Consider the following 17,040-nt stretch of genomic DNA (forward strand, 5'->3'; position numbering starts at 1 on the left):
GGTCAATCATCCCGGTCGAATGAGTTCACGTTGTCATGTGTGTTCTGCAGACCTGAAGACAGATGATAATGTGATTTCACACGAGCGCCATGGTTTACCACAGTGGTTTTCAACGCTTTTTTGTATCAAGGCCCATTATTTATTCGGCATTTGAGCCACGGACCACCATTTGATGACATTTACCACCAAACTGAAGAATATTTACTTATCGTTGTCCACAATTCAATGCTGTTGGCAAACGTTGATCACAATAACAATCCTCAAATGGTGTACACTTCTTGTAAATTAAGTATGTTTAACAATGATGTTTTACGCTCTCAAGAGTTAAAGGGTCCATTTGGTTACCAACATTTATAGCTGGGGACCACCTGGAACCCCCTCAAGGACCACTGGTTGAGAACCACTGGTTTACCAGTCTACAGGAGTAGAACGACAACACAGTGATATATCCTCGCCCTGCGATTATTTGCCAAACCACAAAACTGCTCTGTGTCTGTTGGTAAAAAGATCCAATACGTAGATTCCGTCTACTGGAAAGGGTCAGTCAGTTTGTTTGTTTGTCTGACTAACTTGCTTGGCGCTATGTCAGTGTGGTTGTGCCTCCGTGTGTCCGACAGTAAACAGTATGAGGTGTACACAGCTGTCACTCCTGTCATATTCAGTAAACAGTATGAGGTGTACACAGCTGTCACTCCTGTCATAATCAGGCTTCTCATCAGATAAGAGCCCGTTCAGGATCATCAACATGCAACAACTCCCAACAGAATTTGTGGCGATCCTACATCATTTGTGGATATCGTCTCTGTCGGGTGGAAACCCCACATGTCCAAAACCGTTACTATACAGCATTCAAATTCAAAAATAGCAAAAGCAGAAGATCTACAAGCTCAAAACGCACATCGCCACGTTTCGAGCCCGCGTGGATCTGGTACTTTTGATACTTTCGTGTGACGCTGCAGTACGATGAAGTTAGAATAAGGTTTCTGCCCGAAAGCAACGATATGTCAAGAGCATGTAAACACATTATTTATCATTCAACCTGATCTAGCCCATTTAGACCTGAGGCCGCATCAGTGTCGCATTAGCTTTAACCATTATTTTAAACTTCTCCTGAAAGTGTGTGAAAATCTTTGAGTACATATATTTTTAAAGCATTTGTAACTCAAATCTTTGCTTCTGGTGGTCCCTGGAACAACATTCTTTCAGATGGGGGTCGGCGGCCAAATGCAGATAATTTGAGAATCACTGATAGACTAAAAAGACACCTGCAAACGATACTTTATTTTGCCGTTTTCTATGAACACCGTTCTCGTGTAAAAGGGGTCTCAGAAGACATTAGAATCAGTTCTCAGGTCTAAATGGATGCTAGTTGGACACAGGTGTGTCTACCACTCACCCTGATCACCTCTGGACTTTGCTGTATGAGGAGGGTGGAACCTCCGTCTCTCGCGGCAACGTGGTCGTCAGCAGCAACAGCGCCATCTCTGGTGTGGATGGACGACGACCCCGGGGCTGTCAGGAACATGACATGTTGCATAAGCATTATGTCATACAAAGCATGAAAATGTGGTGCAAATCTTTGAATATAATTTTTTTCAGAGCAAACATTTTTAACTCAAATCTTTGCCCCCGGTTGGGGCCCTGGGACAACATATTTTCAGATGGGGGTCGGCGGCCAATTACATATATTTTTGGGGGTCCTTGAGATGAAAATGTTTGAGAACGACTGACATAGAAACATGGGTTTTTCAGAAAAGGCATTTTTAGAATCGTCCTCAGGTCTAAATGGGTTAACTGTCATACAAAGAATTGTACAAATCGGGTATTTGTAATTAACAAAAACGTATTCTTTTTTTCATTGAATATTGGAACATATGAAACATATATTTCAGAAATACAAATGAATAATTGCAAAAATAGCAGATCTACAATCTCACACAGTGCCGCGATGCGTCACTTTGTGAGCTTGTAGATCTGTTCTGGGTATATTTCAACAGATGAATGGAAACGATTCCCATGATTATACAAAATAATTGCAATTATGTAAAATAATTGCGATCAGGCGATTTTGTAATAATTGAGACAGATCTACCTGGGGCCTCGGAGGTCGCTAGGGTTGTTGGAACAACTGGATGGATGGAGGCAGGCAGACTGGCAGGGACAGACGGTACAGGCACTGCAGGCGCTGATTTTACAGAGGCAGGGACAGACGGTACAGGCACTGCAGGCGCTGATTTTACAGAGGCAGAGGCGGCAGGGGGAGACACTACAGGGGCTGGTGTTACAGAGGCAGATATTGGAGTTGCTTCGGCTGTAGAGGCGTCTTCGACTCTGGACGTAGCCTCCGTTCCAATCTCAAGTATGGGTTTAGGTGCAGGGGCAGGTTTGGGGACAGCAGCGGGTGTTGGCTGAAGTTTAGCTTCAGGTGTGACAACGGGACAATCAGCTTCTGCTGACAAACTAGTAGTGAACACAGGCACGCGTGACGGTGTGGGCGATGTTGGTTTTGTTGGTACAGTAGGAGCTGCAGGTGCAGCTGGAGCTGGGGGTGTCTGTGGGGACGGCAGGGTGGGAACTGCAGTGTTGTGGGGAATCTGTGGGGCCGCGGCGGTGGCCAGCGTATCCTGCAGGAGCCTCATCACCTCCCTCTCCTTCCCGCTGCTCCTCTCCGAGCTCCCCGTGCTCCCTGCCCCGGAGTCCACCAGCTCCTGGGCGAAGCTCTCGATGCTCTCGAGGATCCTGAGCAGCAGAGCCCCGTCTTCCTCCTCTCCCGCCCCAGGCTCGGCACCCTCCCCCTGGGCACGTGTGGACATGGGCCCTAGGGGGGCCCTGGAGGCGGGGCCATTCATAGTGACGTGGCTGGCGGGTTTCTGGAACAGGGTTTTGGGAGACGGCTGAGGCTGCCTGGAGGTGCCAGTGCCCAGGGCCCCCTCTCTCTTCCTGGTCTTGGCAGGGAGAGGGGGCTCAGAGTCCCTGCTGTGGCTCATGCTTTGGGACAGGTTCTCCAAGTCCATCAGCAGCTTGTCGATGTCCTCATCCTTGTGTGGGGCCGCTTTGGAGGACAAGACAGTGACTGGGGCGGAGGGGGCCCATGAGGGGCTGTAGCCCACATTGGACGGCAGGGTACCTGAAGCGGTCTGGCGTGCGTGCAGTTGAGGCTGCTGTGCGTATTGCTTCCTGTTTACAGGGTAGGTGGTGGTGTGGCGGTCCGCCACGCCTCTGGCAGAGGCGTGCTCTGGACCCTTACCGACGTCCGCTTCCTCCTCGATGTACAGAGCCTCCATGGGGGAGGGTTCGGGAGCGTGTGCATACGGCGGGGTCGGGGAAGTGCGAAGGGGTGAGCGGGCGTGCGCCGGAGACGCCGACACGGCGGCCGTGGTGTACACGAGCGAGGGAGGAGCGGAGTGCTGCGTGTTGGAGGGAGTGTGTGTGTGCTGAGTCCCGTTGGTGAGCGGGGCGGCCCTCAACGGAGAACTCTGGACTGGTTTAATATGGCTGGACTCCATTTTCATAGATGAAGAAGAAAGAGAGGAAGAGGCGGAAGGAGTAGGAGCTGGATTCTTGGGGATGGGAGGGGACTGTACCACATCCTCATAGCGTGGTGGCTGTTCGTTGCCAAATATGGGGGAGTAGGGCCCTTGCTGTATGGAGTGGAGGCTGCTGACCAGCTCTGCCAGTTCATTGTGCCCGCTGCCAGGCACACCCTGCCCACCCTGCCCGCTGCCTCCAAGTCCCCCAATTCCCTCCAGCTCCAGTGGGAGTCTCTTAAGATAGGAGCTGAGTCTGGACATGACCGCCCGGTACACCGTCTCGGGGCTGGCGCCTCCGTCCTCTGGCCCTCCGCCACCCCCGGTAGGCTTGCGTCGAATGCACTGCTTGATGATGTCCGTGCATTTCTTTAGGTCCTCCGAGCACTTCAGCAGGATGTCCAGGCAGGCGCGGATGTCCTCTCCGCCTGCTCCCACCATGCCGCCCTCCGCCCGCGTCTTCTCCAGCAGGCGGGCGATCAGGTTTTCCTCACCGAGGGTGCTGAGGTAAAGCGAGGCCACCGTGTCCAGGCCCTGGTCCAACGACCCACTGCCGATGCTCGACAGGCTGCCCGTCGACCCGCCGACAATTTTGGTGATGGGTCCTTGCTGCATGGCGTGGAGGCTGCTGACTAGCTCTGCCAGTTCCGCCACGTTGCTTTTTGATTTTGTCTCGTCCGCCCCCGACCCTTTGGCGAGGTTGAAAGGCGGCAGGTTCTCGTCGTTGGAGAGGGCCGTGCCGTTAGTCGTGCCGTTGGCAGTGATGCTGGAGCTGAAATGGCCGTAGATTATGTCCAAGTCTGTAGAACGGCGGCTGAACGAGTCAGGGCGGACTTTGCGACCCTTCCTGAAGGCCACATGGCTGGAGGAAGAGAGGCGGAGCTTGTCAAATGAGAACTCTTTGAGCTTTCCGCTGGCCAGGTTGATGGCCTCTCCAGTGATGTCCTTCAGACTACTGGAGGCGCTCAGGTTCCCATTGGACCCCCCCCCAGCACTGGGAGCCTTCTTCCCCCGCCACGGGGGGCTGTCCTCCCCTACAGAAACATTCCCACTGCTGCCCGCCCTTTCCAGAGAAACGCCTCCGTTAGAGCTTGCGGCATCCACGGAAAGACCACTTTTCCCATGGCTGGGGATCTGGTGGACGGCAGCACAGTTCACCACGACGTTACGGGAGTGTGCGTTGTGGTCGCGACTCGGGTCGACGAGTGGCAGGTCCGGGGCGACAAGAAGCTCAGAGCACGTGCCCCGGTGCGCCACGGTGCAGTCCAGCCCGTGGGAGAGCGCCCCACATGGCCCGGAGCAGTAGTGCACGGCGTGCGCGTGGGCACGACGGTCCACGACGACGCTATTGTAGCAACTGATGCTGCTCACCACCACGCGGTACGCCGCTGCCATGACTGACTGATGTCCCCAACGCTAGGACTGAGCGATGTCCCCAACGCTAGGACTGAGCGATGTCCCCAACGCTAGGACTGAGCGATGTCCCCAACGCTAGGACTGACTGATGTCCCCAACGCTAGGACTGAGCGATGTCCCCAACGCTAGGACTGAGCGATGTCCCCAACGCTAGGACGCCACACCACTCATAGGACCAAAATACCAGAAACAAGTCGAAGAAGATATATTCCAACACAAATAAACGTGGGTATTTTGTGTTACCACTGCCTCTGCTGAGCAAAACAGTTTATAGCCCAGCGTCCGACTTACGTCCGATTTATTTCCAGGCAAAAGTGAAAAACAAAACAGTCTATATCAAAGCTAAAAAAAAGAACACAAAAAAACAATGCAGCCAATGTCGATATCCATTTACCAGAACTCTGGTAGGTTCCATTCCCTGGAACTGAGGGATCAGTTGAGAGAGAGAGCTTCTCTTGAAGTCTGTGGGCCTCCTGGCAACAGCTGCGGTGACCCTCCTCTCTCTGCAGGGGCACCTCTCTCTCTCTCTACTTCCTCTTTAGCAGCGGCTCGTTAGCTGCTAATGACAGCCGTGGAGAGGACGGAGGGGGTGGGAAGGTGGCTGGGGTTTGGATGACAGCAGAAGGAAAGGGGAGGCGTGGCTATCATCCATCCCGCCACAGCGGCAGCAGCAGCAGAAGAGGAAGAAGCCTCAAGGGCCTAATTTTAGCCCAGCGAGGCCTCAACATCTCCCCAGCCCGAGATCACCCTGCTGTGCATCAAGCGTTCTTAAGAACACCCCCCCTCCTGTTTCTCCTCCTCTCCTGTCGTCTGTCTGTCCGTCCCTCCTTCAGTTCTTATGTCCTGGAAGAACAAGATCTTGCGCTGACTCGGACACAGCTGCCAGTTAGCAGAGGGCTCAGACACAGATGGCTTGTTCTGTGTGAGTTTTTATATACACGCACGCGTGCGTCTCTCTCTCTCTCGTTTCGTTCACTGGCTTCTCCTCGTTCCCTCACTCACTCCTTCCATCCCGCGCGGTCAGCGGTGTCTCAGGGGGAGTGTTCGGTTCTGACAGGAGGACGCCACCTGTGAGTCAGCAGAGGAAGATGGGAGAGGAGGGAGCGAGGGAGGGAGGGAGTGGTAGAAGAGGGAGGGAGTGGGTGGAGGAGGTGCAGAACGAGGGAAAGGAGAAAACGGAGAGAAAGAAAGGTAAATCATTTAGACAGTTTCCATGCGGTGGACTTCTGTTTTTCAACATCTGTGTGTGTGTGTATGTGTGTGTATGTGTGTGTGTGTGTGTGTGTGTGTGTGTGTGTGTGTGTGTGTGTGTGTGTGTGGTTCATGCACCTCCAGCGATCACCCAGATAACAGGAGATATGAGAACTTACACACTTTATCATCAAAGCTCGACAAGACCACACTTCACTTCCTGCCAGATCTTTCTCTCCCTCTCTCTCTCTCTCTCTCTCTCTCTCTCTCTTTCACGCACGCACACGCACACACACACACACACACACACACACAAACATCAAAAGGAGAACAGGAGGAAAGAGATAGAGGGTAGAAGGTGAAATGAGCACAGAAGAAAGAGAGACTTTAATCTCAGGAGGCTTTTCAGTGACTGCTACTTAGTAAACGACAGACAGGTGTGTCGGAAAGAGAAAACACCTGTCACTTTCACGTCTCTGCCTGTTTACTTGCACATCTGCCAAAGTAATGTTTCCGTCCCAACATTGTTTGTGCGGCTGTGCCCCATTCTATTGTCTTCTATTTCCCTACCTTGAGACTCCCACAATGTATGAAGTAAACATGGGCCATTATGTGTGATACTCATGTCTAGCGTGCTGACATTTCACAAGGCTGGGGCGCTGTCAACATGCAGGCCACACAGAGGAAGACCTATAAAAACAACACACACACAGACATACACACACAAATGCAGATAAAAGCATACTCTGCCAGATGTAATAAATAAAAGAGGTTTATGCCCCAGAACGGGAGCTCAGATGAAAGCTGGCTTGTCAATTTACACTAAGAATTCACGAGACTCATAAACCGTCAACATGTTCTTCACTTACTAAGTTACTAGACAGACTGTAGACAGACAAGAGACAGGCAATTCGAGGCACATTCACAAACAAAACCAATTGTGGGTGAAAACAGACACACTGCCAGACTGGTCTGTTTTCCTGAACAGGAGCCCACGAAGAACCTGGTGTGCGGATTCGTGGTACCAATGTGTTGCAGTCATCCCAGATCACAGTTTTGCTTGCAGTCTCTCGCATATATGACGAACAAATTTGAAGCATAATTTAAAAGCATAATACTGTATAATAAAAAGCTCATTTAAAATAACTTTGTTATCCAGACCCCAATTAAGGCTATATGGAATGGGCACAGTTGGGTTGACAATACAGTACCATACAAAGACCACTAGAAGACTCTTTCAGAATGCACACCACAAAGAATAATAACAATGAGAGCACTTTGGTCTCCTGAAACCTCACCTCCTGGGGGTAGTTGGGTGGGGGGGTAACAGTACAGTGCCACATACCGGGGACTAACAATTCCTGACTCGAAGGTAAACACGCAAGGCAGTAAATCTGCAAACAAGCACGACTGGTAAAATGATTTATAGGCCGTGTATGGAGCGTCAGGCATTAAGAGCTCAGAAGCCAACAAGCCTCTCACTTCTATCTGTCTCGCTTTTATAGGCCTCTCTCTTTCTGCTTTGTTTTTCTCTCATACCAACTGTCTCACTCTCATTCTGTCTCTCAGTCTCCATTTTTATTTTTTCATCCCCGCTTCAAGACCCCAGTTGTCTCTAGTCTTACTGGTCTCCCTCTGTATGCCTGCCTTTGTCTTTTTCTCAATGTAAAGAACTATGCTTTAATTTACTCTCACGCCATCATTGCTCTCTCATAGCTCTTGTTCGTCAAAGATGGCCCCGGAAACTCTCTCTCTCTCTCTCTCTCTCTTAGGATTGTTTAGGGTTGTTTTGGTTGTGTAGGTTGTATAAGATTTTAACGATTCCCGTTTGTTAACGATTCCCTCTTAACGGTCTGATTTCTTAGCGGTTCCTTGTGGACAGGTATTGAGGTATTCCAATTGTATAGCACAGGGGTTCTCAACATTTTTGGCTGGGGACCCCCAGAAATGCTTTGGCCATGTCTCACGCCAGACACAGAGAAATAAGCATGCAGCGAGTCAATGGACGAGAAGATGAATCCTTTAAGCAAAAGAAAGCAAAGTGCAGAGAAAAACTGAACTTTACAGAAAAAGGAACACAGAGGGGAAGAGAACCGTTAGAGATTTGAATTCATGACAACTATAGTAATTTGTTAATGTTAATTTATTTATATTTATTTTCGATTTGTTTTACGTCATGATGTACAATGATAAGAGTTTTTAATAATCTGGGGACCCAGATTAATTTAGCGACACCCCTCGAGGGGTGGAACCCCCAGGTTAAGAACCCCAGGTACAGCAGACGTGAAGTCCACATAAGCACCTCTTTCAGTGTGATAAAACGGTTCCTAACATGATGGAACCAATTCCAGTTCCGGATCCCAACTCTACATCTTGTTCTCTCCGTCTCTTGACTCACTTTTGATCTGTTTCTGTCCAGATGCTGCCCTCTTCTCTCTCTGTCAGTCACTCTCTTCATGCATTTTCACGCTTTCACTCCGTGTGAGGCAGTTTACAATTTACAATTTACAATTTAGGCATTTAGCAGACGCTCTTAATCCAGAGCGACTTACATTAAGCAAGAACAAAAGCATGGGAATACATCACATAAAGACATTTATCATGAAACATGCGTAGCTAAGAAAGTAACAGTGGAATATCTATAATGAAACTATACATATAAGCTATACATCTATACTACTATGCTACACATATGTACTATGACGTGCTATGACTACTAGAATTGCTATCTAAGGGGGTGGGGTAAGTGCTATGGGCCATGATGGAGTCTGAAAAGGTGGGTTTTCAGACTGCGGCGGAAGATTGGGAGTGATGCTGCAGTTCTGACTGCAATGGGAAGTGCATTCCACAGTTTTGGAGCCAGAAGGGAGAAGAGTTTGGGACGTGTGGAGCGTTGTCCCGGCGTTTTTAGTGAGGGTACTTCCAGCTTCCCTGCGTTGGCTGATCTGAGTGAGCGGGAGGGTTTGTAGGGTTCGATCATACTTGCAAGATATGGGGGAGCCATACCTTTGGTTGCTTTGAATGCCAGCATCAGGGTTTTGTATTCTGTGCGGGCAGCGACCGGGAGCCAGTGGAGGGAGCGGAGCAGGGGGGAGACATGTGAGAATTTTGGCTGGTTGAAGACCAAGCGAGCTGCAGCATTTTGGATCAGCTGGAGAGGCTTAAGTGCACATGCTGGTAGGCCAGTAAGGAGGGAGTTACAATAGTCGAGTTTTGACAAGACTGTTGTCTGGATTAGGAGCTGGGCTGATTCCTGGGTGAGGAACGGTCTAATTCGTCGTATGTTATAGAGTGTGAACCTACAGGATCGAGTGACAGCTGTGATGTGAGTTTTGAACGAGAGCTGACTGTCCAGGACAACACCAAGATTCCTGGCTGTTGGGACAGACGTTACCAGGGCGTTGTCTATGGAGATAGTTAGCTCCCGCATAGGGCAGGACTTAGCTGGGAAGAAGAGAAGCTCAGTCTTGTCTGGGTTCAGTTTGAGGTGGTTGGAGGACATCCACTGTGAGATGTCAGCCAGGCATGCGGTGATGCGCTCTTCCACCTGAGTGGCAGAGGGGGGGAAGGATAGAAACAGTTGTGTGTCATCGGCGTAGCAGTGATAGGATATATTGTGAGCAGAGATGATAGTGCCAAGGGATTTGCCAAGGGCAGTTTCCTATAGGAGTCTCGATTCCTAGGACTCTGCGCTGTGTACTACCACACCCCTGGCACACACTCTCACACACATGAACCATACTTACTGCAACAACACAAAGAACGTGTATTTGCAGACAAAGATACAGTACGTACGTACGTATACGTACACAGACGTGAGTTACCTCAACCTCACACACATGCCTCATATCAACATCTTATAGCTTACTGTACGTCAAAACATATCATCAAGGGACCTACTCCACACACATGTATTAAATGTATTGAATATTAAGACTGGAAATGTGGCCACATATATGCAATAGAGCAGCAGTTTCCTATTGACCAAGAGTGAAAAATAGAGAGTGGGACCAGGGGAGAATGAGTGGTCAGCCGGTGGGTGGGGGCAGTTGGCACCTGGAAAAACAACTATTAATTGTGTGTTCTCAGCGTGCGCACACGCACTGTCGCACGCACGCACGCGCACACACGCACACGCACAAGGATGATGCTGATTCAGTTTCTTCTGCAGGAAATTAGACTTCCTGGCACACTATTTCAACACAGAACAACTGGACAGGCAGACAGAAATTGGATATAGTTTAGATTGGTAATCGCACATTGACGTGTCGTGCACCCAGACACAAATATGGGCACAGATACAGAACGTAGACGCATGCATACACCATACTGTATATGCCCTCACGTAGTGACCACACCATACTGTATATGCCCTCACGTAGTGACCACACCATACTGTATATGCCCTCACGTAGTGACCACACCATACTGTATATGCCCTCACGTAGTGACCACACCATACTGTATATGCCCTCACGTAGTGACCACACCATACTGTATATGCCCTCACGTAGTGACCACACCATACTGTATATGCCCTCACGTAGTGACCACACCATACTGTATATGCCCTCACGTAGTGACCACACCATACTGTATATGCCCTCACGTACACCACACCATACTGTATATGCCCTCACGTAGTGACCACACCATACTGTATATGCCCTCACGTACACCACACCATACTGTATATGCCCTCACGTAGTGACCACACCATACTGTATATGCCCTCACGTACACCACACACACACACACACACTATATATGAACACATCCCTACACACTCTCTTTCAGTGTTCTATAAACACTCTTTGTATCTGTGCGTCTCAGTAAATCACTGCTTCCCAAAATGACACCAAGCATGTAAACAATCTCCACTTATGTTTGTATAATACAGAACAACCTCCACCCACAGACACGTGCAGGACGTGCACGCGCACAGAGGAGGATTACACCCCCCATGTTCTTTAGACTGGCCTCAGTTCAGTGTCAGTGGAGTTATGCAGCATTCTTTCTCCACAGGGTGCCTGGGTTTGAGACGTGAGCCTGGATGGAGATCAGATTTCTGCCCAGGGTCATAGAGCTCTGACTTTACCACTTAAAACCCTCTATAAAAACTGTTGCAACTGTACTTTGCCCGCTCTTTTTTCCACTCGTGAATGTTCTCCCCAGAATATAGGGATGCTGGGGTTCAAGTTAGTTGAAAGCCCTAATGCACTTTTTTATCAAATCTAGCTGGCTAAATAGACAATTTAACCCTGAATAAAAACAAAATATTTTGTTTAGAATTCCTATGCATTGTGCACAATGTCACTGTTGTTTCATAAAATGTTTTACATAATTCCAATCTGTACATTTCAACATTTCTGCCTTGCTTAGGCACACTTCAACACGTGAACTGAGCAAGGTTAGGGTCGAACTTAAGCTCACAGGATTTGGTATGGCCGCTCATATTTTACTGTGTGGGGATTGGGGACTTTATTAGCCTTCCTCTTTATCCATCACTTCCTCCACTTCTCGGTACATACATGCATCTCCCTTTAAACATTCTATCTCTAACCATCAACTCTCCATCTATAGCCATTCTCTCTCGTTTCCTTTACTCTGTTCCCTGTGTTTCTACCGCCAATGGTAAATAAAAGGATTTGAAAGGCCTTCGGAAGAAAGAGAAGAAAGAAGCGTGTTTTTCTTTGGTAATAACCTCTTTCTCCCTGACAGTCTCTCTCTCTCTCGTTTTCTGTGTGCCCTTCAGCCTCCTCTCAAGTCTAAAAAAGTCTCTCCTTCACCCCGACCTGCACCAGGAAGCACTAAATCACCGGAGGCCACTTCTGTCGCAACCTCCCAGTAAGCCTCTGCAACTATTCGAGTGTATATGTGTGTGTGTGCATCACTAGTGTGTATGCCTATATTTGCTTGTGTAAGTGTGTGTACCGGTATGTGTGTGTATGTGTGTGCACAGTGTGAGGCCAGCCTCTGTGAACGTCTCAGACAGGAGCCTTAAACAATTCCCCAGGGAGACAAGACAGGTCTATACAAGCCCTCTGTACATGCACACGCGCAGTGCGCGTGCGTACAAGTCACACACACACACACACACACACACACACACACACACACACACACACACACACACACACACACACACACACACACACACACACACACACACACACACACACACACACACACACACACACACACACACACACACACACACACACACACACACAGCTTTGGTGGTATTAACATGACAACACACCGACAGAGATGTTCTTCTGGCTCGGTCATTCAAATAGAGAAAGAAAGAAAGAAAGAAAGAAAGAAAGAAAGAAAGAAAGAAAGAAAGAAAGAAAGAAAGAAAGAAAGAAAGAGAGGGGGAGAGAGAGAGAGAGAGGGAGAAAGGGTAGACCATGCGGGAGAAAGATAATGACAGTGGAGAGAAACAGCGGAAAAGAACGAAAGAGACTTAAGCCGAGAGAGAAAGAGAGCGAGAGGAAAAAAACACAACAGGCCCTCAGGATGTTGACTCCTGCCCTAACAGAGAACAACGGTAGCTGGAGAAAGGAGGGATTACTGAGGCTCAAATACGACACACACGCACGCACGCACGCATGCACGCACGCGCACACAGCAAAGACAACCTCCAAGTCAGAGTTAAATGAACACTTGTTTGGTCCATTCCATTGGACACTCTCAACATTAAAACACCCACAAACACAACATACCAAAATAACTTCCATGCAGAGCTAAATGTACAAACAAGGGACTGAATTATTTTCGCTCCCATGCCACCAAAATGTGGAACGCCCTACCAACAGTCATGACATTAAGACATGGAAATCCCTTGACTCCTTCAAAACCGATCTCTCAAAGGGCACCCACGGACGGCTGCAATTCTAAACTTTTTCCCCTGTATACGTTTCTTTTCCCTTTTTTACCTCCTTTATGATTAATTCCTGTTCTGTTCTTTGACTATATATAAAGTGTCTATTTGTACATCTCTAAATGTTTTGATGAATTGAACAAGGTGGACCCTCTTGTAAACAAGTGTAATGCTTAATTGGGTCGTCCACTCACAGTTAACAGTCTTTGTTTGTGCTTGAAATGTACTGTAATTCTGCAAACTGTTAATACATATTTCAATCAATCCATGTTTTCGAGTGGAGATAATTTGCACTGTAGCTGCATAACTACGAGGCTGCTGGTTCAGTGTCACTGTCGGATATATCAAATATTAATGTTACCACCCCCCCCACCGAGCGCTTCCCCCTCTCCCCGTCACTGTCATCCTTCCTCCCACGCTCCTGTGCTTCCCAAATGTCCAACTGACTGACTGTGGTTCTGACCCACTTATCTCTCTAATCTTCACATGAATTATTCATTCTGTCCGCTATAAGCTGCTAGTCAAATCCTGTGTGATCACCTAACTCAGCGTTGTACGAAAGTACAAATGGGCCCAAATGGACCCACATTTGTACACTCGGCAGACATGGAATAAAGCATAATATAATCTCAAAAGTAATAATAAACCTGTATTGCTGCCGTTATACAGCAACAAGAAGTTACAGTTGAGTTAGTGACATTTCGGAGGCCATTCATGTTCAAAGAAAGATGCTTCTAAATATGTGGCTGGCTTCTATGGCCTCCAAATGACCAAACTTTAATCCATGCGCAGAGGTAACGAAGACACACACGCAGCACAATAAGTGGGGATCCGACACGCACGCACACACACGTTTCTACCAGAATCCTATAGGATTTTTTTACTAGGGCACACACTTAAAAAGGATGACGCTGATGCTAGAGTAAAGTGTGCCCATCAATCATGAGTGTTGGCAACATTTAAAGACAGACAGACAGCGAGACAGACTGACAGACTCTCTGCCTATTAAAACATGGCCTCATTCCCAGCGTCCTCGTCTTCTGATTTTTGCGTACAGCTGCAGAACATCTGCCCGACGTGCAGATACTTTCCATACTTGTAGGAAGAGTTGACAATGTTAAAAATGTGCCTATGTTGCAGAATAGCAGGGTGAATAACGATGCATGGTGAAATGAAAAACTATCTATGGCCATGAAAAATTCAATAATCATAATAATATCCCAGAGTCAGACTAATATAGCTTTTCTCTTTTCTTAGTACGCAAAGTCGCTTTACTGTATAGCCTACATGGGGAAGATGATAATTAAATGTAAAATAAACTATAAAAGAAGCTGTCTAAAAGTACAAAGACAAATGTAATCCCTCAATTTAGGTATTGTTTATTCAACCCCCGAGCTTTAAGGAATCATAGCTTTCATTATGATCCACACATATACACATACAGCAGAAAGAAATGATAACGGTCTTGAAAAAAACATGTGTGTGACATTTAAAGTGGAGCCAGGACAAAAGCACACTAGCTCAGGAGGATAGGCTACAGGGAGGTAATGTCATAATCACAGTATAGAATAACACATGCTCACACATACACCCAGGCCTCATATTGTACAAATTCAATCTGCTTATTATCTGTATCCTGCCTCCAGTTGGATGCGTGATTGCGTGGTGTCCTGTCCTTGCGTTTTCTCGGAATACTGCACTCTGTGACAACTGTTTTGTGAATAGCACTTTATGATTAAGTTTGATCTGATTTCATTCGACGCCCTAGCCAACAGTCACAGGGAATGAATAAGCCAGGCACAGACTGAAACCGCAGTAGAGAGATGGAGTGAGAGAGGCATAGAGATGGAAAGACAAATGCAGACAAGGACGAGTGCCTGATTCTGTGAGCTTGTGGATCTGCCTATTTTGACAAGCGACACTGTGCCTGACAAGGTTTACGTCAACTCTAGATGGATAGAGAGGAGGAAACAGAGAAGTGTGTGTATAGTTGCCTCAATAGTAATTACCAGCTGGTTGGTGCATGGGGCGAAGCCCCCGACCATGTCCCCACAGACATTTCCTCCTACACACAAGCACACTAAAGCCTGATATATACTTGGTTTGCACATCAACCAAGTATAAATGTCAGAGAAAAAAAGAAAGAGAGAATGTGCATGTGAGTGTTGGGGGGAGAGAGAGAGAGAGAGTTCTTCTGCTTATATTGCCCAAATGCAAAGACATACATTGTGCATACAGTAGGTGTACAGCTGGGTGTGTGCATATACGTCGTACGCATGTCTGGCAGAGAGCTGGGGGTTCACTCTCCATGTGGCTGTGCACACACACACACACACACACACACACACACACACACACACACACACACACACACACACACACACACACACACACACACACACACACACACACACACACACACACACACACACACACACACACACACACACACACACACACACACACACACACACACACACACACACACACACACACACACACACACACACACACACACACACACACACACACACACACACACACACACACACACACACACACACACACACACACACACACACACACACACACACACACACACACACACCTGTTTGTGATGAAACCAAGCCTGTTGAGTTGCAGCGGAATAATGGCCCTTATAGTCTATATTAAGTCAGACGTACTCGTACAGCAGAACTTAAATGAGAACTATAAAAAGTGTCCCTCGGGGCCAGGCCAGGTCAGGTTGTGGCCTCCTGGTGGCGCTATAATAGGCCAATGTGAAAAGGGTGCCATTTCTTCTTACGCCTTTGGCATCGACCAGATTAATGGTACCAGAGATTAGCTGGTAACAGACGGACGGACGGACAGAGTGGAAAACATATTCTCCCCATGCCTTCAGCTGGTGGAGACAATGACAGACAGACCTTGGACTAGATTTAATGAGAATGAAGGGGTGTCATGACAGACCTTGGACTAGGTTGAATGAGAAATAGGGGGTGTCATGACAGACCTTGGACTAGATTGAATGAGAATGAGGGGGTGACATGACAAACCTTGGACTAGATTGAATGAGAATGAGGGGGTGTCATGACAGACCTTGGACGGCTGCCAGACCCCTGGGAGAACACGACTGATACAATGTGCTGGATGTAGAGCGTGGAAGGGACACGTTATTCCAACCGCCCCCGCTGACTCAACGTATTTGGCTGGGGACCCCCGGAAATGCTTTGGTCATGTCTCGGGTACATGGGGAGAACAACATGCAAACTCCACACACAAAGGCTCTTTCTCCAACCCCACATAGGGTATGGGCGCTGATGACGCAGAGGAAAGAACACGCCCACAGCGCCACCCGGCGGGAATCGAACCCGGGACCTTCTACAGTAGCTGTGAGGCGACAGCACTATCGACTTCTCTGTACATCTCTGTGGAAAGCAGCTCACTAGGGGCTAAATAACAGCCCAGGAGGAGACAACAGGACACACACGCACACAGGAACGTGGCAGGGACTTCTACAGGTTGTCGAGAATCCAAACCATTTCTCTGAGGACCAGGAAAATTGTCTTCAAATTCAAATTTGAGGACAATTCTACTGCACTTGTGGGCGTATTTGACTCTCACAAGAATAGTACACACACACACACACACACACACACACACACACACACACACACACACAGTCACACACAACTTCCCCTTAGGGACAGTGTTGGGGCTGAGAGAAGGATGTTTTTAAGTGTTTCTGAAGAGGAAAAGGATGACGCACATCTGTTCTTATCCTTGAAGCTTCCTGGTAACCCCCCCCACACACACACACACACACACACACACACGTTCAGTGTTCACCAACACAATGTCCAGGGTGTGGACACGCAAACATACATACACGTACAATCAATGTAGTACATATTGGGTTTACGGCTGGACGATATGACTTCAAATCAAAATCACGATTAGATAAAAGAAGAAAACTGAATAAGAAAGGTGTTCCTTGGAAAGGGTTTAGTTTCCATGAAG

At 48.0% G+C, this 17,040-nt stretch overlaps 1 protein-coding gene across 3 annotated transcripts in view; it reads right to left on the reverse strand.

The window, feature by feature from the left end:
- The window catches only part of ppp2r3a (protein phosphatase 2, regulatory subunit B'', alpha), a 129,959-nt gene that overhangs the window by 42,259 nt on the left and 70,660 nt on the right, over positions 1-17,040 (reverse strand). For all 3 annotated transcript variants that reach the window (XM_080784029.1, XM_080784028.1, XM_080784030.1), the window contains exons 3-4: positions 2,093-6,011; positions 1,397-1,512 (exon numbers count right to left, since the gene is read on the reverse strand). In XM_080784029.1, the coding sequence (XP_080640155.1) occupies positions 1,397-1,512; positions 2,093-4,922 (2,946 nt within the window). In that variant the 5' untranslated portion in view covers positions 4,923-6,011. The remainder of the gene's footprint in view (positions 1-1,396; positions 1,513-2,092; positions 6,012-17,040) is intronic.

Source organism: Protomyctophum bolini (genome assembly GCF_963924005.1).
Source record: "Protomyctophum bolini genome assembly, chromosome: 15".
Taxonomy (NCBI): domain Eukaryota; kingdom Metazoa; phylum Chordata; class Actinopteri; order Myctophiformes; family Myctophidae; genus Protomyctophum; species Protomyctophum bolini.